Genomic DNA, 25,638 nt, shown 5'->3' with positions numbered 1-25,638 from the left:
ATATGCTCTGTGGAGAGCTTTAACACATACCAATGCAAGAGTTTCTATTTTGAATTTTGTGTGCCAAAACTAGAGTTAATGGAGACAAAAGTAGTTAAAAGAACTGGAGGACAATACAGCTTTTAAAATTGCCATTTAATGATTTACAAATTCACAAATTACAAAATCCCAGATTAAGCAAATAACTATGTTATATTTAACAAAAAATCTGTTTCAGAGAAGGTCTCAAAGTTGTTAAGCCTGTCATATCATAGGCTGCTGTAAAATGAAGCCAAAAAGTAACTTCAGCTTTCATGAAGACATTACTTTCTAGAAGGTTCTTCTGCAAGAATGACTATATATGCTAATAACAAAAGATATTTTACTGTGTTTGAAGGGTGGTTGTAGTTTCCTCCACTTATATTTGCAATACCTTAATTATAGGAAATCCAAGTTCAGTGTCACAGCCTTCCAGCTGCTACTCTGAAGGTTAATTGTCAAAGAAAATTTTCCAACAAATCTCTTTCAAAACTACTGTATAAAATAACCACACTGTGTAACATATCAAAGCTCCAGTAAATAAACCTAAAAAAGGTATTCCCTTGAAATGTTGCATTTATCGAGTAAAAGTTTTCCTTTCCCAGCTACACAGGCAAGACTACTTCTTTAATTGTAGAAATGCAAGTACTTATCAAAATGTTGTAATTTGTGTTGTATCTTGAAAGTGAACATCTGAGCATAAGACAGAGATTAATCCAATTTTATTCATAACAATAGGACTACCAGCAGGCTTAAGAGATGTCAAGTAACAACCTTTCTTTTAATTCCTCCCTATATTTAGATTAGATGTAGTACTTTATAATATTAACCCTTTCTGAATTTCATCATAGGGAGGATATTATCTCAAGTATTTTCTATTTTAGCTGATGCTAGGTTTTCACTTCATGTTCTTTATCATTGTAGTAGACAAACCTTCCATTGTTCAGAATGATATAAAATTATCTTTCTCTTCTTTTCCCAAAACCGCAGCAGAGTGGGAGTGGAACATTTCTACTGACCACATAAGATCACAACACACATCAAACCATCTGAATTGAAACTTCCAACTCATTTGCCCACCTTTGCCACTACAGTTTTCTCTATGAGACAGTCATTCCCCTCTTCCCAGTCAAGTGCTGCATAGGAGTTACTGGAGACAGCCACTGTCCCAGAACTTTAAATCAACTTGCAGCCATCCCAGCCTTGTAATGCATATAAAGAACAAGAATTTCAGTTTGCAGAAAAGTGTTGATAAGAAGCAGAGTAAAAAGGAGAATTTTGATAGGTCTGCATGTTAATAAGACTCATTATAGGCAAAATAACTGGACATTGTGAGCTTTGTATCCAGATACATCACACTGCTAGTCAGGAACAGCAGGACAGTTATTATCTAAAGCTAAATTACTCTTCTTCAAATGGACAAACCCAGACAAGAAAGATTATTACTTATGTTGCTGTGCAAAAGCTCTATCATCATTGAGGATGCTGTGAACACTCTTAAACTGAGTGACAGGAGAAATCAATTTTCTGCCAAAGAGGACAGCAAACAATTTGACAGGCTGCCTTCTTTTCATCTGTGGCACTTCAATCTGCTGTAATATATACATGAATGCTGAAGAAAAAGTAGAGCCATAGCAAACTTTCCCTGCTAGACTTCTTTTCCAATTCCTGGTGTATGCATTCAGATCATCCTGCCCATATAATTTTTCTGCATGCAGAACAACAGGATAAATTCTCAAAGCTTTATCTCTCTAAACTGGTCTTAGAAGTGCTAAACAGTGTTTACCAGACATCTAACAGCAGAATACTCTTTCATACTTGTGGCATGTATGCATGTATACATCTCTTTGAAACAGGAATACTTCAGAAGAGAGTTTTGCATGAATAGTTAAATGAGAATTATCTGTTCAAATTAAAATAGACTACATAAAATTATCTTCCCTGCTTCCCTGTGTTCCCTTAAAAAAATGAGGGGGAATAAAATATTTCTAATGAACCAAACCAACCAGCACAAAAAAACCCAGCTCCCAGAAATGGCTCAGCAAGTTTTTCCAAAGATGGAAATTCTATGACTTCTGGTAGGACACACTGTTGTGGCAGAAGCTATTACTAGGCCTCTGCTGACCAAATACCTGCATAAGTTACTATTTCCAATAAACATGCCTTTTAACTCTGTTTAAGAACGAAGAATTATGTGCTGTTGTAAATGTTACAAAAATTCCCAAGGCCACATACACATAATGGAACAATGCTGTAAATCCAATGCTTTTAACTATAAAGCGCCTGTAAGCTCTGTCTGTCTTTGTTCAAATTGCTCAGGCTTCCCCAGCTCATAAAAATATAATATGAAATTATCAGTAAACAAAAACATAATCAAAAAACTTTCCTCCTACTGCAAAATCCAGACATTAAAAGCAAATAAGTAGTCACAGAAAATAAACAAAACAAACCAAACAACCAAAAATCACAACAAACCAACACACCAACTGGAAATTGGAAACACACACAACATTGGAAAAAAAACTTTCCAAAAATCCAGAAGAAAGATTTTTATGCTTAGTTAAGGAAGTTTTGTGCTTACCTTAATATACCTACAATTTTTTTGATAGCACATTGGACAATATCCCGAGGAGAAAGGCCTAGATCTCCAACAGCCACTTGTAACAACTGCTGCACCATGTCCAGGGGCTGACCATCTATACACATGGCTACTGCTTGCTCATGGATTTTTTCTTTCTCTGACCTTGACAGATCATATAAATAGCCGTACTTCTGTAGTGCATCCTGTGAACAGACAGTTTTTGGAACACTAATCAGTGTACTGCTTATTTACAGGGCTCTATCAGTCTTCCTTTCTGCTAGGAATTAACATATACTGAGAAAAAAAAAAGATTGATGGAACCGAATGTTCAAAACCCAGGTCAACAAAAGCAAAGGCAGAAAGCATTAATAAAATATGACAGAAGATTGATGTCTATCACTGCTAGTCATGGTAACACTCAAAGCAAGCACTTGATCAGTAATCATTACCTGTTTGCTGCTTTTCAAATAAGTGATAAAACTGTGAGTGAGTGTTTCCAGATGAGCAAGAGATTGTTGCAAATGATTCAGTGTTTCCTCATAAGCAGCAGGTGGGTTTTCAGCATCTTTCATGTCATTATCTGAAGTTTTTTTTCTTGATTTCTCAGAAAGATGTTTGACTGCCTTAATAGCCTTCTTAGTCACTTCTATCCTGGCTTCAACTGGCAGCTGAAAAAGATTGCTCAATTATTTATTCATTCATTACCTGCACACTACTATTTGTATTTCAGCAGTGCCAAGAGGTCAGGTGGCTCCACAACACAGCATAAAACTAAATGAAGTATTTAATGGTCAACAACTTTGTTTCTGACTTGTCATTTATTAAAATGATCAGTATTCCTTTACTTTCTTCTGCTGTCCTTCTTTTTACTGACTCATGTTCATTTTAAACCATATGAACTGCTTTTCCTAATTATATTAATTATTTTTGTATACTGCCACCTCACAATCTTTCATTTCCAGTTCTTCACTAAGAGATGTGTGAGAATTGCTTTACAAGACTGACTGAAAACTCACCTAAAATTAGTTTTGTCAGATTTAGACCACTGTTTAAAATATAAGACCATAACCATAAGCAAAAACCCCGTAAGGACTGAGAATTTTTAAATCAACCTATTTAAAGCCCAAGGTATCCCAAATAGTAATGATACAAAATACTTTTAAAGACCTGTACAACCAGCTGTATCTAGGCATTAAACTGAAACAAAGTCTGACTGTCCTGTTTGGGGAAAGACGCAGCGTGGGCTCAAAGTCCAAAACAAAGTCTGAAGTATGATTTTAGACATTCATGTATGATTTGCTCATTTGTAACTTCAAGTACAGTTTTAACAATGCTTGCAATATACTTTCTAATGGGTGGGAGTGTCCTCTGCCTGAACTCTAAACCTGAAGCATTGGGTACTTTTAACATCAGGTGTTTTAGTTACTGCAATACTGAACAAAGACATAAATAATTTTAACTTTCAAGTTGAAATACACAAGGAATAGAGTAAAAATGCTTAAATCTGTATGACACAGTGAATAGGAAATAAGATGAATTATCATAAAAGAGGGCAAATAAACTGCTACAGCATTATTCATACAAAGTCCAAGAGATGTTTACAGCATGAATTTAACTAGCTACTTCCACAGCCATAAAAGTTTGATAAGCATTATTTAGTGGAAAGTTTTACAGTTTACATACTGTAAAACTCCCTAGATAAAAAGTCACAAGTGAAAGATCTATAGTTTACTCCTGTTTTTTTGTGCTATTACTGTGAACTGCACCAATGGTCTACTGGATATTTTAAGGATGACAGCAAAATGAGTGGACATTATTGTTAGAGCTAAGAAAGTTTGCCAGTTTGAATGTAATACAAAGGGAATTTCACCATACAGTTTCAAATGTAACAGAGTTCCATTCCCACTCAAATTAACTGATTTTGTTACTGTGAACAAGGCCTCAACATCAGGTTTTACTCTAAGCAGAGAAAAATTCATAGCCTCCACATCACATTAAAATCCAACAACCATGGTTGGATTTATATATCCATTTTATAAACATGATAAAAGAAGAAAACAGCTACATATTTCATTTTTTTCTCTTCTAGTGTACATTCTAATGTTCAAATTGCAATTAAGAGCGATGCAAAAAGCAAACAATTTAAGTATTCCATCTAACTTATATCCTAGAGAAAAATGTCAATATACTGCCAGTTAAGAAGTCATGTTGCCATAAGCACATGCAGAATAAAGCATTCAGATTAAAAAAAAGAACAAAGAAAGAAAATACAGCCTTTTCACAAGCCTGTTTTAATTTTGCATTCACATTTGCATAGTGCCAAAATGCAGCATTATGAACATATAATTTCCCTGGTTATTTTATTCCAAACCATGAATAGCTCTCCCTCCATACTTCTAGTCAGCTTCAGTAATGAGATTTGGTATCAGAACCAGTGATAAAAATGTAGCTTAGGGGTTAGTTCAAGCTTTGTTTGCATGTGAAGTGAAGTTTTATATTTAAAAAGCTTTTACAGTTTAAGAAGATTTTAAAATCTATAGACTAATGTGTAATAAAAAAATCCTAAAAATCTCTTTTTAAACCAAAGAACACCACATACTATTTCACCTCAACAGATTTTACTCCTCAGGGTAAAAAATCATCTCATAAGCCTATTCTCCTCAAAGTATATAAGTACTTCTTAATAAAGTATAGTATGAGTATCATTTACTTATATGTGAAGATGTTGACCCTGCTACTCTTGTTGCCAGTGATTAACATTCAAGTGTGAGATTATGGAAACAGCTCCACTCCTTTTAATGGCACAGGAACCTGGGATCCCAGCAACACTGAAACACAGAATGGGTGGAAGGGGCCAGCAAAGGGCATCTGCTTAAACAGAGCCACCTAGAGCCAGTGGCCAAGGACCACAGTTCGGGAGGCTCCTGAGTATCTCCAATGTGGGAGGACTCAACAACTCCTCTGTGCAACTTGTGCCAGTGTTCACTCACCCTCCTAATGAAAAATAGGTTTTTATGTTCAGATGGAACAGCTGGGTGCAGTTCCTGTATCTGCTGCCAAATCACGAATCACAGAATGGCCTGGGCTGGAAGGGATCTTAGAGATCACCTAGTTCCAGCCCCCTTGCCTTGGACAGGGACACCTTCCACTAGACCAGACCGCTCAAAGCCCCACCCAACCTTGAATACTTCCAGGGATGAGGCACCTACAGCTTCTTTGGGTAACCATTTTTCCTAATGTCTAATCTAAACCTACTCTCCAGTATGAAGCCATTCCCTCTTGTCCTGTCTCCATCATGCTCTTGTCTGTCTCCATCTTTCCTGTGGGTTCCCTTCAGGTACTGGAAGGCCCCAATTAGGTCACCCCAAAGCCTTCTCTTTTCCAGGCTGAACAATCCAAATTCTCTCAGTCTTTCCCATAGGAGAGGTGCTCAATCCCTCTAATCTCATGCAACTCTTTGTTTGCTGCCACTGAGCATGACATTAGATGGCACAGAACACACCTTTGGCCAGCCTGAGGTCAGCTGTCCTGGCTGTGCCCCTTAACGACTTTTTGCCTACCTGCAGCCTACTCAGGGCTGAGGTGTTGAGATAAAAAATAAGCCTTGACACTGTACAAGCAGTGCTCAGCAAGTCAAAATCCCAGTGTGGTATCAACACTGTTTCAGTCACAAATCCAAAGCACAGCCTCATTGAGGCTGCTATGATGAAACAAACTTCATTCCTACCAGATCCTGTAAAATTCATCTGGAAAAAGTTTAAATGGAAGTTTAAGGAACTAGTTAAAGAAAAGATATTTATGAAGTTTTCTATTAGTGAAGTTTCCTATTCCACTCTCAAAGCAGATTTAATTAAAATAACTATATAAATGAAAGGCACAAGAAAGTACCTTGCACTGATACTAGAAAAAGAAGTACTGTCAATATCCATGAACAAAACAAGGTCAGGCAAGGCAAACCAACTGAACTGGAGCACAGTGATAAAATGAAGCCAAGTAATTCAAAAAGTAACATCTGAATGCAGTCACGCTATGTAAGAACATTTCTTGTACACCTTCAGGCAATGTCATGCCCTGTCTTTTTCCTTAGTGTTTTATACAGCATTAAGTCAATCAGCCAGACAAAAGATAGTGAACAATACTCTGGGCTTTTTTTTTTTCTTTTAACTGAGCTTTTTTTATACAGTTATTTTAAACAGCATTTAGTGCCTTTAAAGTCAAGAAAATGATGCAGGTTAATGTTCAGTTGTAACAGGTTCTCATTCCACACCTCTCTGGTATGTGGTCAAAAAAGTACTACTGACTCAGAGAAAATAAGTCAACCCTTCAACTGAAATCACTAAGTTGCAAGAAAAGTTATTTTAAAACTTTTAAATCAGAATGTGGGAAAGCAGTTATAAAAGATGGAATGTTAAACAAAAAACATCATCATCAGCTGTAGTCTGATGGAAGTCTGCAATAGAGTACCCATGTAAGGAAAATTTCAGCTTCTCTTTCTCTACAGAAGACCTGACTGATGAAACCACTGCTTTTTATTTTGCTTTTCCCATCTAAAGCTGTAGCCTTTTCTTCTTCTAATCAACATATTGTGCCAAGCTCCATTTGTACTGTGTGTTCAATAAAGAAAACACAGTGATTTAAAAATATTGTTTTCAGTTGTGTTTATGTTGTGCTAGGCTTTTTTTCTAGAGTACTGTTAATCAAAAAACCATCAGGGCAATGACCTATGAGCTCTACAACAGATGGTTCTTTGAAGACATAACCAACTCCCTAGCACAATGAACAAAATGCTGGCAATGAAGAAATTCCAAAAAAAATCCCAAAACTATCTAAAATGCTCCACAAAGATCACAGAAACAGGAACAAATGGGAAATCATCATGGTAAGAAGTTGGTATGATCATTGCTATAATTAACAAACCATGACATCAGTATTATTTAAAAGCAAACAGAGCTGCTCGGAAAAAAGATGACATATTCAAAATGCATACAAAAATATAAGCAGTCATTCCAAAGAATATTTGGAATATCTCCCATTTAGGAAGAAATCTGTTCCATACCCACAAATAGCCTATTCTTAACATTACAGAGACTGAATGATTTATTATTTAGTCAGAAAGACTTAAATAGTTATACAGAGTTAAAAGCATATCTGAGTAGAAAAGCCACAAGCAGGAAGCTTCTCAAGGGCTTGCAGCAGTGAGCTTCTGTGGTCAAGGGATCAATAGATCAGTCCTTCAATGCGTGAGGAAGGCACTGACAGAGCCTTAAGGTCCTTGCCTGTTTCATTTACCACAAACACAAAAAAATATTACATCAATCTGTACCTTCTTCAACTACATTAACCATGTTACTTTAGGTCTATGGTTTACTGAAGTCCCACTATGATGCATCTCTGCTCACACAGTTCCCACCACACAATGTGACCATTTAATGAATGCTTAAGGCCTGGGAACTGAATCTCATCTTCCAGGTGGTAACTCATTTCTACTGATTGCAAGAAACATGGGAGAAAAGAATCTCTGGCCTCTTAGAGCTAGAAGTACCTAAAACCATGTCACATCCTGAACTACAGTCAGTATAACTATGCTAGTTGCCTTTTCATAAATGCAAGCTCCTCATCCATTTCTCCAAATTTAGACATTCTCTCCATCCCTTTACCCAGTCAAACACTGCTCATTCAGTCACCAGCTGGCCCAATTAATGAGAAAGCTACAACATAGTGTCTGTGGAAAGGGACAGGTGAATAAAAGGGCCCCTGTCAAAGCTCATGACATTCCTGTCTTTGTCAGGAAGAACAAGGAGTTGCAGAAGCCACCACTAGACCCCTGTGGTTTCATTCCCTTTTGCATATTACACATTCTGCTCCCAGGTTTTCTGCCATATCCAAGTGACACACAAGCAGAAGCAGCTGCCTATTGCTTTGCTGCTCCACCACTGCTTCTCTTTACTTCTACTGAAATACTGGAACAGCCGAGATATTTTGATGTCTGTTTCCTAAGTTCCCACATGGTGACAACAGCAATGCTACCTCTGAAGCTGAGCTCATTTAGCCTACAGTGCTATGTAACCAAGGTCCCATTACCTCAGCACTTGAGACATTTCTCAATTGTTTCTAACTGAAAGGGTTTTTCCATGGAGATACTGTTCCACAAGAATACCAGTGGAGTGCATCTCATCATCTCCCTGGAACATTCTCTCTCTCTTCTTTCCCACCTTCCCCTTCTGACATTTTGAAGGAGTGAGAGAGAGCTGTGAGGGTATCCAACATTTGTTTTTTTAGGTTTTTTTGCCAGTTCACTTCTCAGCACTCCTAAAAAACCCACTTCACTCTCACTGTAAGCTTCCTCTCAAAATTTTCTTTACGAGAGAAAGCTCAGATGTCTCAGTGACAATACAGATTACTTCATAATAATGACCATGGTTTTTTGCATTTTGACTGAGTATCAGCACTTCCATGAAATACTTAAATATGCATCTATTGTGGGAATAGGAAACTGATATAGCAAAGTATTTGGTCACAAAACTAGACTGGGAAGAAAGTGCTGAATTAGAGATTAAAAGAGTGAGCACATGACCAGGGCAGCCCCAAAACACATAAAATTTAAGTAACAGGTGCAAGGCAAAAGACTGCTTTTATGTATGAAGTGTTTTCCAGATGAAAGGTAGAGGAAAGAGACTTCAGAGATAAGTTTCCAGGGTCTACAATGATAAAATTTCTCATTGTACAATTCTACTTGAGAACTGAACAGGATCCTGAGGCAAAACTAGTTGCAAGCTGTAAATCCCAAACCCAGTGCATGGCGCATTAGGTGATTTGACCAATTGTTTCAAGCACTTCTTGAGCATCTTTCATGGCCAAAAAGCTAACAGGTCTCTACTACAAAATTCTGCCTGACCACAAACCACGATCATCTTGCCTTTAGTGTTTCTTTCATGCGATTCCTTCTCTGTGGTAGGTAAGGGACAGGCGTTCGGAAGATTTCGGGCTGTGACGGAAAATTACAGGACTCCTTCTGCCCCTCTCCCCAGAGATAAGGATCACCCTTGGAATGTAGCCAAACATGTAGCCCCCCCTAACCTATAGATACCAGTAACTTTCCACTCCATACTAACCCTAGAGTACAGCCAAACCCCTTTCTGACGTAGAGAAACCCCTTAGTCCATAAATACCCTTGAGACCCCTCAATAAACGCCTTTAACCTGTCCACCACATTGGTGTTAGCGTCCGTTATTGGCCACGAGGGATCCCAGGAGGGGATCGCCGTGCTGAACTCCGAAACCAGGTTGCCGCTGCCTTCCCAAGAAGGCAACACTTCTCTCTACTCTCAAGAGGGTAGAGAAAATGTATTAGAATCCTGAACAGAAAAAAAGGAAAATAATCAAGGTGTTTCAAAACAGACACATAGTGGAGGATATCCACTCTCTCCCTGTACCATTCATCTGGAATAAAGAAGAAATAACCTTGAAATACTCAAGAAACATTAACAGCAAGAGTTTCAAGTAGTCTGTTGCAAAGACCATATGTAAAGACAGTACTTCCTTCTCATTAGACAAGCCATGCCCTTGCTACCTCAGTTCAGGGTCAAGTCTAGCAATTAAGATCTCAGGAGAAGTCTGAATCATTGCTCATAAGAATGAAAAAGTACCTTTATGAGATAAAAGGGATCAAAACACCTAAGCCAAGACAACAGTTCTGCTAAAAAGGCTTCAGAGACAGCTGATGGAACTAGAGAAAACATGCTGGTCTACCCTGACAGTCAGATCACAGCATAAATTCTGTCCTGACAAAGTTTCTTATTAACCCAGCTAGCAATTTTTTTCACCAAGTTCTGATATAGACAGAGGTTATATGGGTTCTAATAAACCTATACTAATATTGTGGGAACATTAAAACAGTATTTAAAGACAGAACAAACTGAAATTCACCTCATTAAACATGGTGTATAAATACCTCAGTAAAACTGTCACAAACCAAAATAAAGAAGATAGACACAAAAAAAACCCTGGACACTATCGCCTTTTCATTTCAGTTAAAGTTAGGGAAGACATCTCTAGATCTTTTAATAAAGTCAAATCTAAGAAATCTCATTTCTCTTTTGTGCTTCACAGTAAAGATATGTAAGAAAGCATGGGTAAAACTATATGCTAGAAATAGCCTTGCAAGTAGGTTTCACTGAGCAAAGAGAAACTCCACATCTGGTAATATCTGTTACACACATGGAAGTGCATTCCTTCAAAACCAGGCTTTCAGACAGATGAGATTACAACAGTTTATAATTTACATTATTACAATGCTTAGAAACCACATGCATTGGGCCAGAATACTTTCTCTGTGGAACATCTTATTCTGAATGCAAAAGGCTGGTACTAAGCACAAGCCCGTGGCACAATGAATTTTAGGATGAACACAAGTAAATAAATACAACCACACCAGTGTCTGGTGGAATGAATGTAACAGGGCACAGGCAATCCAGGAGGCTGCTGGAATGCACTAATGACAATGTCCTTCTCCAAGTCATACAGGAACCAACTAGGAGAAGTGCTATGCTGGAACTTGTTTTCACCAACAAGGAAGGACTGGAGGACTTAGTGCAATGAGGAGGGTGCACAGAAAGTTCACTGCTCTGGACTTCAGGGATTTGCCATGGGATAAAGCAAAGAGGGACCCAAAAAGGTTGGCTGATATTGAAGGATAGCCTCCTTCAAGCGCAGGAACGATGCATCCCGAAGAAGTAGTAGTCAGGCAAAAAAGCAAGGAGACCTCTAGGGATGCAAAAGGAACTTTTGGAAAAACATAAAACATCAAAAAGAAAGCCTAGAGAGGATGGAAACAAGGACAGGCACCCTGTGAGGCATACAGAGGAACTGTCCCAGCAGCCAGCGATCAGGTTAGGAAAGCTAAAGCATTGCTCAAACTAAATCTTGCCAGGAACACCAAGAGCTGCAAGAAAAGCTTCTGTAGATAACTTGGTGAGAGAAGAAAGACTAGGGAAAACGTGGGTCCTCTCTGGAAGGAAATAAGAAGCGGGGTTACCTGAGACATGAAGAAAACAGTGACTCAATAACAGTTTTGCATCAGTCTTCACCGGCAAGTGCTCCAGCCATGCTACCCAAGTTGCAGAAAGCAAATGAAGGGACTGGCAGAGTGAAGAATAAGCCCCTGCTTATTCTTAAAAAGCTCATGCTCAAGACCATCTAAGGAACCTGAAGGCGCACAAGTCCTGAGTCCTTATGAGATGCTTCTGTGGGTTGTGAGGGAATTGGTGCATGAATTTGCTAAGCCACTATCCATCCATTTGAGAAGTTGTGGCAGTCTGGAGAAATTCCCACTGACTCTAGAAGGGGAAATAATAGTCCTCATTTTTAAAAAAGGATGACCTAAGGAACTGCAGGTTGGTTAGTTTCATCTTGGTGACTGGCAAGATCATGGTGCAGATCCTCCCGGAAACTATGGTAAGGCACAGAAAAGCAGAGGTGGCTGGTGACAGCCAACACAGCTTCACTAAGGGCATATCATGCCTGACAAATCTGGTGGTCTTTTCTGACAGGGTTACAGAACTGGTGAATGAAGAAAGAGGAGCTGTAACTGGTGTCATTTACCTGGACTGGTGCAAAGCATTTGACACTGTTGGGCATGACACACAGACTGGAGAGATGAATGTGACAGATGGACCACTCGGTGGACAAAGAACTGGCTGGGTTGGCTGCATACAAGGAATTGCATTAAGAACTCAATGTCCAAATGGAAAGCACTGACAAGTGTCACCCCTCAGGGGCTGGTATTGGGACTGGCACTGTTTAACATGTATGTCAAACACATGGACAGTGGGACTGTCTGAGCCCAGAGGAGGCCACAAAGATGTGCAGAGGGATGGAACAACTCTCCTGTGAGGACAGGTTGAGAAGATGGGCTGTTCAGTAAGGAGAGGAGAAGGCTCTGGGAAGACGTTAGAGCAGCCCTCAACACCTAAAGGAGGCTGCAGGAGAGCTTTCCAAAGGGTCTGTAGTGATGGGACAAGGGGGATGGCTTTAATGAAAAGGGGCAGGTTTATATTATATTGGATAGATGGAAGAAATGCAGAAATCCTCCATGGCAGGGAGGATGGTACTTGATGGTCTTTAAGGTCTCTTCCAACCCAAACCACTCTAAGAAGTACACAATATCTTATTCTCAGTTGAATGAGCACACAGGGACTTTGGGGTTCCATCAAAACTCACATCCACAGATCTAACTCCCCTAAGTGAATAAAAATCCTTTCTTTTCATACTGGCTGTCATAAAAAGAAAAGGTAGTCAGGGAAAAGTTTACAAATTTATCTTTAAATACTGCAAAATGAAAACTGTAACATCTCCTGGGACTTTCTTCTTGATGCTGTATTGAACTCATATATTATATGCTTCACCTGAGGACTAAAATTCTTTAAAAATATCTCCTTACCTTTGTGACAGCTTTGGAAGAAAAAGTAATTTCATCAATGAAAGTAGCAATATCATCTGGATCAAGTCTATCAAAGTATTTGGAACACATATCATATGCATGTAGCCACTCATCCATGGTTTCTGGTATTTTTTTAATGAGATTGTGATCGCCATTCCAAAAAAGTTTTTGCAACCACACAGTATAAACAGAACTTGGTGACAGCATGCTGCCATCTTTTTTAGGAATTTTGGGAGCCAGTTTGGAAATAGATAAGATATTTTGACTTGTAAGGATGGGCTCCAATGTTTCCAGAGGGTTTTCATTTTCATCTGTTAGTTTCTTGTAATTAAGACCTAGTGACAGAAGGAGAAAGAGGTAAAAGTTATTCATAAATAAATCTACTCACACTCCAAAATTACATGTGAAATAATGAATACACTAGCATCTGCAGAACTAAAACGACTCTATCCCTTTGACAAACTAAAAAGGCCTATCCCCTTTGACAAACATAAATACTGACAGAGTTAGATTTTATGATGTCCTGGTGCATGTGAAATTTCTCAATCCATGGAACATATTTTAACATTCTATATCACTCCAGCAAAGGGGAATGGGTTCCAACTGAAAGAGGGTAGATTCAGATTAGATACATCGAAGAAATCCTTTGCTGTGAGGGTGGTGAGTCACTGGAACAGGCTGCTCAGAGAAGCTGTGGATGCTCCATCCCTGGAGTGTCCAAGGCCAGGTTGGGTGGGGCACTAAGCAACCTGGTTTAGTGGAAGGTGTCCCTGCCCATGGCAGGGGATATAGAATTGGCTGATCTCTAAGGTCCCTTCCAATCCCAATTGTTCTGTGATTCTATGACACAACCCGAAAAATGCAGATTCTCAAAGAAGCAAGAATATATATAATATATAGAATCATGCTAGAACTTAAATGTAAATCCCAGAAAACCTCATGCAAGTCAAAGCATGAGTCTTCTTTAATTTAAAATATGTATTCTGATCATGTAACAACTTACCACTTAGGAAAGACTGCAAGGCACTAACTACAAGTAAACTAAATAAGGTCAGCTAGAGATAGGACATGTAGATCCATTTACATCAATATTTATATAATCAAGAGTCATGCTACTACTCTGCTTCCCAGAGGAAGAACATCCTTGCAATTAACTTACCAACAACAGAAGTATTTCTAGAAATGGTACTATTTTGTTTTCTTTGCCTATAATTTCTAAAGTAACTGACTTCTATTGCCATGTTTCTATTGCCATTCATACACTTTGGGCCTGCAGCCTCTGTAAACACTTAGCTGTTGTTCCTTCACTCCTATCTCTAAACTATGCTCAACACTGAGAATTTTGATTAGGCATGTAGTACAAAGATTTAATTTTTTACCACACAAACTGATGAATTTATGTCTGACATATTTTCCCAGGACTTTTTTTTAATAAATTGCTTAAATAAATGAATGAAACAATAATTCATGGCAGAATTTTCTTTGGCAAGCATCACAGAACTTGACTGTCGAATAAGATCAATAAGAACTGAGGGTTATCCCTCGTCTCCAAAAAAATTGACTTTTTTCTTCCTGCAATACATGAATTCATAGGCACCATCTCTTCAAACTTTGCAGCCCAGTTAGTGTCCAATACAAATTAGGTTCCAATACTGATCAGTTAATTCATCCTCACAGGAGGTAATGCTATACAGTGTGTATTTTTCATTCTGAAACTGGATTTGGAGTTGTAAAACTAAAATTCAAGAAAGTATCCAACTAACAAGCAAATTGAAAGTACTATTTCAAGTTCCAGAATGCTTAGGAGCAGCGTATTTTACAGTAATTGTCTGAAAATGAAGGGCTACAAACAATGCTGTAATTCTGGGAAAGGAAAAGATAATATCAAGGGTAAAACATAACAAAAAATTATCCTCTTTCAGACAAAGAAACACAAAATGCATAAAGTCCCTAATATATTCTGTAATTCAGGCTCTCCAAAGGTAAACTTTCTTAAGCACATTGAGAATATTCATGTTAAACTTGTAGTGTTAAAAATTATACTCTAGGAACTTGATATTTTTCATTTAAAGTTTCACTGTGAAATATCACCAATAATTTTAAATTGCATCAGTAACAGAACCTGCTCTTAACTTGTTTTTTCTTACTGTGATCAAATAAATTTCCAGTAAAACAAAGAGTAAGAATTTGTGACTATATTAATTGTATTCATCTCCTTCGCTCACAGAAAAGAAGCAATTACCAGGAAAATAAACTAGCTGAGCATAATCATGCCAATACTTACATAATAAAGTAATAAATACAGTTATGAAGAAAACAAACAGGTATTCTCTTACCTGGTGCAACCGCTTTGAATTTTTTCAGGAGTCGGATGTGAGTTTCAGGTTTAAGAGCATGGTTCACCACTTCTGAGCAGCCACAGTTTTCCAGGAGTGTAAAATAGTAAAGCAACCGCTGGTGATCTTGGCCTTCAATACTTGGGTAAACATATTTAGCCATGTGTTCATGAAAGGTTTCAGGACTGCTTTTCAAAGTCTCAAACAGACCAAGACTTTGTGCTCTTTCTTCTATTTGCAGTGTCGATAACCTGTGTTTAGAAATAACTTTTGCTTAAAGGCCTGGATGTGCCATGAAAGACTCTCACAGCTGCACACCTGGGAGACAGGACAATCCTTCCCTCTCTTTAGGGTCTCACTCACAAACACTTAGATAATTGTACACTCTATAAACAAAAGCTAAGCAACTCTTGTATTTCCCCCCGATCCTGTTACCTGTTACCTTGGACATACAGATTAAGGGCTATGAATACTGAAGTGGAATTCAAAGCAGGACTTCACATCTGTGAGTACAGCTATATGTAAAAGGTAGAATACATCCAGGACATGTGTGAAGGAAGACTTTATTAAACAAACTAGCCAGCCACTTGTGGCTGAATGATGCTCAAAGATCCTACTGCCCAGTTGGAAGCTTTCCCAATCCATTACGTTCTGTTTTCTGTAGCTGATGAGTACCTGTGCACATCTTGAGAGATATTATCACTGAAAATTGGCTCTTGCTCAGCAATTAATCTGCTTGGCACTATTATTTATGTTTAGGACAGTTTACTAAGACTTTGACAGTTGCTTCTCAAACTGTCATCCACGAAAGCTTATGAAAATATCACTAAGCCTTGGGTTGACCTCAGTCAGTCTCACTGCTTCAGGAAATTCTTTCCTGAATCTTTTGAAAAGAATACATTAGCTTTTTCACAGTAGGAATTCAGACACCTCCAGCTGACTACATAAAAGATAATCACTCTTTTTTCCCTCAGCTGGGAGAAAAATGGGTGCATATGGGTGCATATCATCTTAAGTTTATCTTTCTCAACTCAAAGTTTTACCTAAATCTGAGGAAAATCTACTTTAAAACTGATTAAATTAGAATTTCACCATTTCCCTCCCCAAATACACATGCTGTAAGTTAGTGTTTCTCTTTAATTTCCAAGTAAAATGTCTCTGTTTCATTCTTAAAAATGATTTTGTTATAGCAAACACCACAAATACAACCTTCTCAGTTTAAAAATTAACTGATTTCTTAGGGAGAATAAGATATTTTTTAGTTATTTTTACATCTGGGACCTATCCCAAGATGGTTAACGTTGCAAGCATTCTTTTAATTCTACAGATTCTTCTGATTTGTTATTTTTTCTACAATATTAATGAAAACAAGTATGATATTAATAGAAATAAAGTACCATCCACTCTTCATATTGGGGAAAGCAGACACTTCGACCTAATGTATTTCAAGACTGTGATATGACTAATTTTTTGTGTTCATACCCAAAGTTCAAAGTAAAAGCTAGTTGAGCATTAAATTTTATGAGGATTGGCAGATGTTTGCAGTGTTTTTAGGGCAGGGCTGATTGCAGATAGGAAGACTTTATGGTGTTGTTCAGAAAGATTCTGGAACAAGAGGTTCTGTGATAGGCAAAAGTTTGTGTTGCTGAAATCATAAATTCCATTTTACAGAGTTTTGATAATCAAATGTGATCAGATTCCTCAAAAGAAATAACTAAATTTCCTCTTGATTTTTATAAAATGTCATTCTGAACAATTTTCAGACTCATATTTCACAAAAAAGTCATAATTCTTTGTCACCAAATAATCAAAAGTACAGTTAATACAAACTATGTTAATTCAAACTATGAAGCTCTTTTGAGCTTCTCCCTATGTAAAGTGGCTTACAGAAATACTGTATATTTGGTTAAAGAGATTAAGTCTTAGAATAAACTTAATTTCAGTTCAGAATGAATGCATAATGAAACATCTATTATTAATGCCATAATTCCAAGACTCAAATATACTGTAATGGTCATTTGCTGTCAATCAATTTTAAAATGAGATTATGATACAAAAATATGCTCAGCAGCATATTATGCTATTATACATCAACTTTTAAGACTTTCTTCGAATTTCACTGGAGAAAATATGGTTACTGTGTACTTCTGTGATTTCAGAATTCTATGAATACTAAATCAAGGAGGAGAAGAACAAAGAAAACAATAGAAAACTGTTGCAGAACAGTTGGTAATATTTGAGTCCCAGAGAAGGCAGCTGGCTCTTTCACACTCAGCCCAGTGTTGCCATGTTTATATCCTGACTGTTTTGTTTAAAGCAGTAAATAATTCAGCAGCATCAAAATTTAGAGGGTACGACTTCTATGCTTTTCAGAGGAAGTGAAGAAAAGTCTCAGAACATTATTTCATCTTCTCCAGACAATTCACTAGGCTTTGTTTTTTATGCCTCACATTTTAAAAAATGTTTCAATGCTTTTTTTAATTAATAATTAATGTTAAGAGACGTACCAACACTGCTGCAAGCTAAAGGTGCTTTAAGAATGTAACACTTGAAACAAACCAAATTAATTTCATCATATCTGTCAGAACAGTAGGTAAGAGCTGCTGCATTACACAGGGAGTTCTACATCAATGTCATCTGCATGCGCTATTCAGGCAAGTAGCTTGGTCTTCCATCAAATGGGTTTATTCTTCTTTCAGTAGGCAAAAACTGCCTGACATGAATGATGTAAGAGGTTAAAATAAATAAATACATAAATTAAAAAATATAGGTCCTAAAGCCACTGTGGAATAGACATTATAAGCACCCCTCCCCTTATGCCACACCAGTGCCACGTTTGGTCTGCCATAATCTTTTAGGCTAGAACAGTTTCAGTAAAACATTGTTAAAAGAAAAAGCCTACTTCTATCAAAAAATGAAACAAATATGAACAGATGCACAATGTGAATAGGGATATATTTATTTCCTCTATTATGTAGAATAGAGGTCAAAAGAGAGTAAAGAAAGAGTAAAAGAGAAACTATCGGGGACTGTCAGAGTAACTACAGGATAAGTTGCTACTGCAAGAGAGAACTAAACATTCAAAATTATGGAAACTTGAACACTGAAACAAAGTCCTGGAATACTCTGAAGAACAGTAAGACACACATGGACTTTTAACCTTGCCTGCATGCAACAGCAGTTTTCACAGCTGGCTGCAAAAGCATTACATGGAAAAGACAAATATTCCCATACTATCCCACCACAAGACAAATGAACACACAACCCAAACTCCACTCCCAATATAATTAAATTCCGTCATATTTTAGCATTTATTTCTGTGTAACAGAATTGTATGTGCATTTGCAGAGGAGACAACTTACCCACTGTCAGTGAATAAAAATTCCAGATGGGTCATGTAAACTTCCCAAAGTGGAACATTGTATCGCTGAGCCAAAGAAACAGCAATTTTATAGACATTTTCTTCAAGTGTCCTGGTAGAGGACAGGCATGAGAGAAAATAAGGAAAAGTTATGTTAAGCCCTATGAGACGTAATATGAAAATAAATGCTTATGTTAGAAAACTTACTATGTCTTTTTCATAAAACAAGAGCATAGAAAAAAAATTTAATAAAAATACATTAAGCGTGTCCTTCTGCATTTACTTATACTCGATGCTCCATTTGGGGAAAAAAAAAAGAAGAAAAAACCTACAAAGGTAATTCAAAGACAGGAACCTACTCCACAAGCACTGGTTCTTAATGGCAATTTCTACTCAACCCTGTGCTAAAGCAAAAATCTCAGTTTTCATTCCATTTCAATTACAAAGTGATGAAGGATGTAACTCATCACAGTTAGCATTTATTTGATTCAGTTGCAACACCTACAGTATTTTAGCACAACTGGTATATAAATCCTCAAACCTCTTCCTACTAGTTCACAGACAAAAACACTCCCAGTATTTGTAGACTAAAAGGTGGGAAGATGTCCAGCTCATTCTCTCCTAAAATATTAAAAACTGCTTTTCTGTTAGTGCACAAACCCTTTGACAAAAGAAGAGGTGGAGATTATGGTAAAACATGAAAGCTTAAAGTTAACTTCATACTAATCTTTACTAATCCAGTATAGTTCGGTTTAAACAGAGATGAATGGCTCTTGTTTCTAGGCTGGCATAAAGGCAATACTGTTAAGGCTGATGCTGGGATTTTTGGGTTTTGGTTTCAGTTTGGTTGGGTTCAATCTTTTTAGGATAATTCCAAGAAAAACACTATTTGTGTGTAATTACTTCCTCATAGGCCTGTCATGAACAACTTCTTTAAAATGTACTTAATGTGAATCCTTGAGGAGGCTCTGCCTGAGCAGGGAGGGTGGGCAAGATGACCTCCAGAGGCCCCTTCCAAGCTCAGCTATTCTGTGATTCACTGAAAGAGGAAGATGGTATGAATGCTTTAGTTGCAAAATAATCCAGTCAATCATACAAAATAGGAGTGGCTCCTGGAACTAGTGGGATCCTTTCCTCCTGGAACTTTAGAAGCTATACCACAATCCTCCCCTTCTGTCTAAGAGTGGCATGCAGCAGCAGCCTAAGGCAGTGGTGGTTTAGGGAAATTATATCATATAAATGAAGAACACTACAAGCAATTTATTCATTGTCAAAGTAATGACAAAAGCAAGCAGCTGTTGCACAATGAAAAGCTGAAAAAATGTCCATTACCTTGCAAAGAATCTTTTAGCTTTCTTTTACACACTCATTTTCATGCCCAGCCCTGCCTGTCTGTTGGTCTCAGTCCAAGAGCTGTCAAAGGAAACCTAACTGAAGGTGAGCACAGGCACACTTTGGATGTATTTTTGTGTTGCTTACCCAAGAGTGGTGCAAACTCAATAAACAACAGCTTCTAAAGATATACACCAAATACAGAAGATAATGCAGACTACTACCGGTTAGCTAGTTGTAGCAAATTGCTCCTTCTAGTACAAAGCTGTTTTGTAAATAAGATGTAATCTTTTCCAGGTGTTGTTCCTTCAAACAGCACTTCATAAAAGATTAAGAAACATGAGGCACTTAAATTAAAAAATAAGAACAAATATGCTACACAATTACATTGAATTTGTGCATCTTTTCCATTAGAAAATGCAGATTAAGACTCCACTGAGAAGATTAAAGCAAGGAAGCTGCAAGTTGAACAAGTAATTAACTGGATCTTTGCAACTGCCCAATATGGAAGTGCCACTTCTAACCCTTTCATACTGTGTTTTTACCTCTACTTACTGTAAGGAACTTTCTCTTCATATTTACTTTATTTTACAAGAGACAGTATCTATAAACTCTTGGGTGAAAATGTAAGTTATCCTGCTGTAATCAAAGTAAGTATCTGTAATAAGAGAAGACTACTTGTACTGAAGTTTCTGTAGGTAGTCATCAAGATGTAACCAACTGACACACTAGACAGATAAGTTTAGTAACAATGGATACAAAGCAGGCAATTCTAATTGAAACATTAAAAGATGATTAGAATCTATTTTTATGAATGCAGTGACAAAATCTGCAGTGACAAAAGCTATTTTTATGAATGCAGGTACAAATTTCACAGATATAAAGCATCAGCTTTGTGTCCAAAACCTGACCTTATACAACCACTTTTATTTGGTATATCAATTCCATTTAGTAGCAAATTTCTATTGGAATTGTAGCTATGAGTAGCTACACATGTGGAAAACTGAAAATATTTAAATATGCTCTTTAAAAGCTTTATGCAGACATCGGCTGAAAATCTGAGATTATTAAAGGTTCTTATTGCAGAGAACTTTTTCTGACAGTCTGTCAACTAGCCAGTTGTGACTGTCCCTAAAACATAAGCCATATTCATGACTTGTTCACAGTCTGAAGTACCTGCATGCAGATATTAATTAAAGGTATTTTTAATATGAAAAGTACTATCCTATATCCTTCTTTTTTTCTATTCTGGATTTCTGAAAGGTGAGATAAAAGCATGCTAAATATCAGAACATATGTGGTGAAGTACTTCCAAATGACTACATGGAAAAAATACAGTGATACGCAGCAGTTGTAACTAAATTATTATGAATAAAATACAGTTTAACAACTCTTTTTTTTTCAAATATAGTTCATTCTGAACTTTGATGCATGGGCATACCTTAATAGATTGCTAGTGCAGTTTTACAGGAGATGAAAGAAACAGACCAAACCTTCATCTATGCTCTGCTTTCATTAATCCCTGATTAATTTTAATATTAGAAGTTAGTAAATGAAGAGTTATAGATTCAATTATAAATCCATTTATTTGAGCAACATTTCATTTAAGTAGAGCAGTTACATAGAAAAAGCTCCAATTTTAGCAGTACTACAATATAAATCTCAAAAGCAAGTAAATTATCTCTCTAAAGGTCAGCACTACTTTCCATTTACTCTCCTAATTTAAAGCTTAAAGCTATTCTATTCTGAAACAGAGAAAACAAACCTAATACAGATTACTTACTCTGCCAATCCTAGTATTGTTTCTCTCTTGTACTGTGCATCTGCTGTAAATCTCTGCACATCCACTCCTTTGCCAAGTCCTTGCAGAGTCTGAGCCTGAGTGAAGTCCAGCAGTCGTTCATTGTAGTAATGCAGCTGATTTATCAAACTGGTGATTTCCTCAGGCCAGTCTGCCTGGGCATACTGAGTAACATGCTTTGTGACCATCTGAATCAACTCTTTTGGATCAGCCTGCAAAAATAACAGACAACAAACTAAAAAAAATCCCTGTTAATTCTGAACAAAGAATTATCAATACATAATTGACCCTTGTGTTCAAAACTAGGAGATTTGTTTCCATTTATGAGAAATTTTAAGTAAACAGAATTTAAAATTTTCTGTAAGGCCTATGTGCTCTGATACCATAATTTATCCTTTTGGAATGTTTTAGAATACTCCATATGATACAAATATTTTAAAAAACCCCAAACTTACCGCACCAAATTAATACTAACAAATGTTTCACTATGACTGAATTTATTTGTTTTTAAATTCCTCACTTTTATTTACATTGAAACTAGGTAACTGATTAATCAAACACTGAAGTAAAAGAAAAGTTACTGAATTTCCAATATAAGACTGAAGAGAGGAATAGCTTTTAAGTGTTGAGAACTAATACTTTCAAAGAACTATTGCAGGATCCACAAATTACTCGAAGCATTGCCTACACCCTGAATCTTCAAAGAATAAAACACTGATCATCTATGAACTAAGCAATCTCACTTTTCAAAATACCTTAATCAAAACTAAAACTTATTTTTTTGTGTTAGAAATTACACACCAAGTGCATCTGTTATAAATCATTAACTTCTGCAGTCAAAAATCCTCATAGAAAAGCAACAATTTAGAACACAAAGCATGAAAAATGAATGCATGTACTGTGGAGTGTTCCAATTTATCTCAACATCTGGACAGTGGCTATGCCTAGGCACTTCCACTTGAACAGAGCTCTGTGTAACATCTAAACAGTTGGCTTACTCAATACCTTGATTTCTCTCTTCCATGAAAAATGAGGGCAACAGCAGCTCAATGCCCAAAAGATCCACTGTGACTTCTGTGTGGCATCTGAGGAAGGAGTACCTCCAAAAGAGCCACCAAAAAATACCTTAGGATGCCAGTGTAGATGAAGTATTTCCTAAGAGAAACAGCTGATGTAACTGCTGCGATCTCAAAAATTTTGAGAAGGAATGGAACGCAAGGAATATACTTTGTTTTTTTACTACAGAATTATTCTGCTACATTAGAAGATAAACTTGTGAACATTGAGTGCACAGCTGGGTAAAACATGCACCAAAAGTTTAAACCTTGAGGTGTGCTTTATTTTTTCTGTGACTTGATGGTCATTCTAAATTGATTTTTTTCCAAGTATCTTAATTGACAGGCTGCTCACCAAGTCACATTAAATGCTACAGGGCATCCTTTTTCCTCTTCACTCTGCATTTCTGAAGCCCTCCAAACATTGCAAACTCATTGGTTTTATAAACAACAGCAGCACTTCTCTCAAGGCTGCTTAGGAGATTCGTAGTAGAATAATAAAACTTCACAAAAAGAGACAGGCAAGCAGAGCAGTGCCTCTACAACACAATTATATCAGCTGGAAACCCATCCACAGCTTATTATGTACCCTGGTATCTCATTCTATGTGATACACTAGAAAACAGAGCATGGAGAGAGGGTAAGTCAGAGCAAGACAGGGAAACAGGTTTAACATAACTGCCTAAAACCTCCAGTGCACTGAGAAAGGCAGGTTCCTCAGAAAACCTATGGGAGTAAATTTGCTCTCTTTTGTTAGCTTTCCCCTCTCTCCATTAAGGCCCCATTTGTTATATTTCTGTAAAAGCACCTGTGTGTAATCTTCCATGCTGCCTGTTTATGGTCCCAAGGACCTTATTTGGAAAGAATGTCTTAGGGTCTATTGGTCTTACTATTGTCAAATTTAGAATAAAAAAATCTGACACTATGTGAATACCCATGTATATATAACCCCAGATACATATGGCAAAATAAAGTGCAAACTATTCAATCTAGAAGATAAAAATTATACATTTAGATTAAGAAAACACAACTGAAGTTTTTTTACTGCAAGTAGTTTGCAAAGATTGTCTTTTTCTGTTCACCACCAGAAATCTTTCAATCAAGTGTTATCCTCTTATCTCTTAAAAAACCTATGGCCTAAACTATCACAGCATATGAATCCAAAATTAGTGAAATCCCACAGTCTTCTGTTGGGTATCAAGATGCATTGAACTTGTATTTCTTAATTTTAAGTATTCATTTTTTAACATTGTCACAGTTTTAATAATGTATATCTTTTAGAAGAAAAGCAAAACTATTTCTACATCCATTAAATAGCTAATTCCATTAGACATAATGCTTGTTCTAATGAACAGTAAGAGACAAAAAATCACTACAGCTGCATCACCAGTTTTCAAAAAATGTTTTAACAAATTTTAACTGAAAAAACTGTAACAACTGTAACAACAGTACCTGGTCATGAAGAAAATCGGTAAAATCAGTCAAGTCTGAATCTTACTGCAACATTCACAGAGTTTTTCAATTCTTGGGCATTCTTCAAATTGTAACAGACACCAATTTGTGTAAATACAAATTAATTTTGACAAGTAAGACCAATAAGATGCCATATTCAACTTGTTCCCTTTATAACATCACCTGTCAAAAACCACACCAACAACCCCAAAGAGCTACTACACAATTCTGTTGGTTTTTCAGAGTCCTTTGGCCAGTTAGAAATTGTGCTTAGGTGTCCAACTCCCCAATTTGCCCGATAATCTCCTCCAGTACTTCTAGAGAGGTGTTTGAAAAAAGCCTTCTCTCCTGTGATCATGCAGGAAGGGCATTTTACATGCACAAATTGTAAACACAGGGTAAGTTTCCAAAGAAGCCACAAGAGCTGACCCAAATGTACTGACACCCTTAACTCAGAAGCCTCCCTAGCACTGGCAAGGGAAATCCCTCAGGAACCCCCTGCCAATGCATTTCACTCAGCTCTTGGGCTAACACTATATTTGTGCTGGCAGAGGCCTTACTTAGGAATTAAGAAAAAAAAAAAACAGAATGGAGAGAAAAGAAAAAGCACACATCACTTCAGCATAAAGCTAATTTAATTTCATGCTCTTGGATGTCATTTACTCAACACAGGTCATATTTCTATCCCTATTGCCCCACTGGTCGTTAACAATCCCTCAGCAGGGATTCAGGGTCCACCTGAATAAATGTTTTAAAGCAGTTCTTTTCTGGTCACCCTCTGGAAGTGACATCAGTGAAGCCCCTCAATATGTGTGCCACTGTGATAGTATAAAAGCAACACTGGTTTTATAAGCAAATAGGAGATTTTGATCTTGGAATGTCCTCATTCTTATGCCTGAGTTAATCTTCAATTTTTGTGGATTTTTTTCCAGGCAAGTTGGTATGCCTTTTTTCCTCTTCCAATCTATGTAAGACTTAATTCAGTCATATGCATCAGAAACAAATTTAAAAAAAAAAAAAAAAAAAAAAATTAGCTACTATGCTGCTCCTCTCCTACTCCAGAAGTGGCAATAATTTCACAACTATGGTAATACTAATTAAAAAAAGAATAATAAAATTAAAAAAAATGCTCTACTGTGAACACTTTATCACTGATATAATAATAGATCACTGTAAGGCTATTTGGCTTGCTTATTTCTTTTAAGGCCAAGAATCCATCCAATTGTTCTTAAATAACCTATTATACTTTTGATTCTGTTTTTAAT

The 25,638-nt window shown here is 37.0% G+C and overlaps 1 protein-coding gene across 1 annotated transcript in view; it reads right to left on the bottom strand.

The window, feature by feature from the left end:
- Nucleotides 1-25,638, bottom strand: part of NBAS (NBAS subunit of NRZ tethering complex) — a 161,210-nt gene that overhangs the window by 42,141 nt on the left and 93,431 nt on the right. The window contains 6 exon segments of the mRNA XM_036380093.2: nt 2,600-2,802; nt 3,049-3,267; nt 13,037-13,371; nt 15,373-15,623; nt 18,735-18,845; nt 21,849-22,078. Of these exon segments, the coding sequence (XP_036235986.1) occupies nt 2,600-2,802; nt 3,049-3,267; nt 13,037-13,371; nt 15,373-15,623; nt 18,735-18,845; nt 21,849-22,078 (1,349 nt within the window).

Source organism: Molothrus ater, chromosome 3 (assembly GCF_012460135.2).
Source record: "Molothrus ater isolate BHLD 08-10-18 breed brown headed cowbird chromosome 3, BPBGC_Mater_1.1, whole genome shotgun sequence".
NCBI classification, from domain to species: domain Eukaryota; kingdom Metazoa; phylum Chordata; class Aves; order Passeriformes; family Icteridae; genus Molothrus; species Molothrus ater.
The sequence above is the reverse complement of the archived record's forward strand: the minus strand, read 5'-3'. Positions and strand labels throughout refer to the sequence as shown.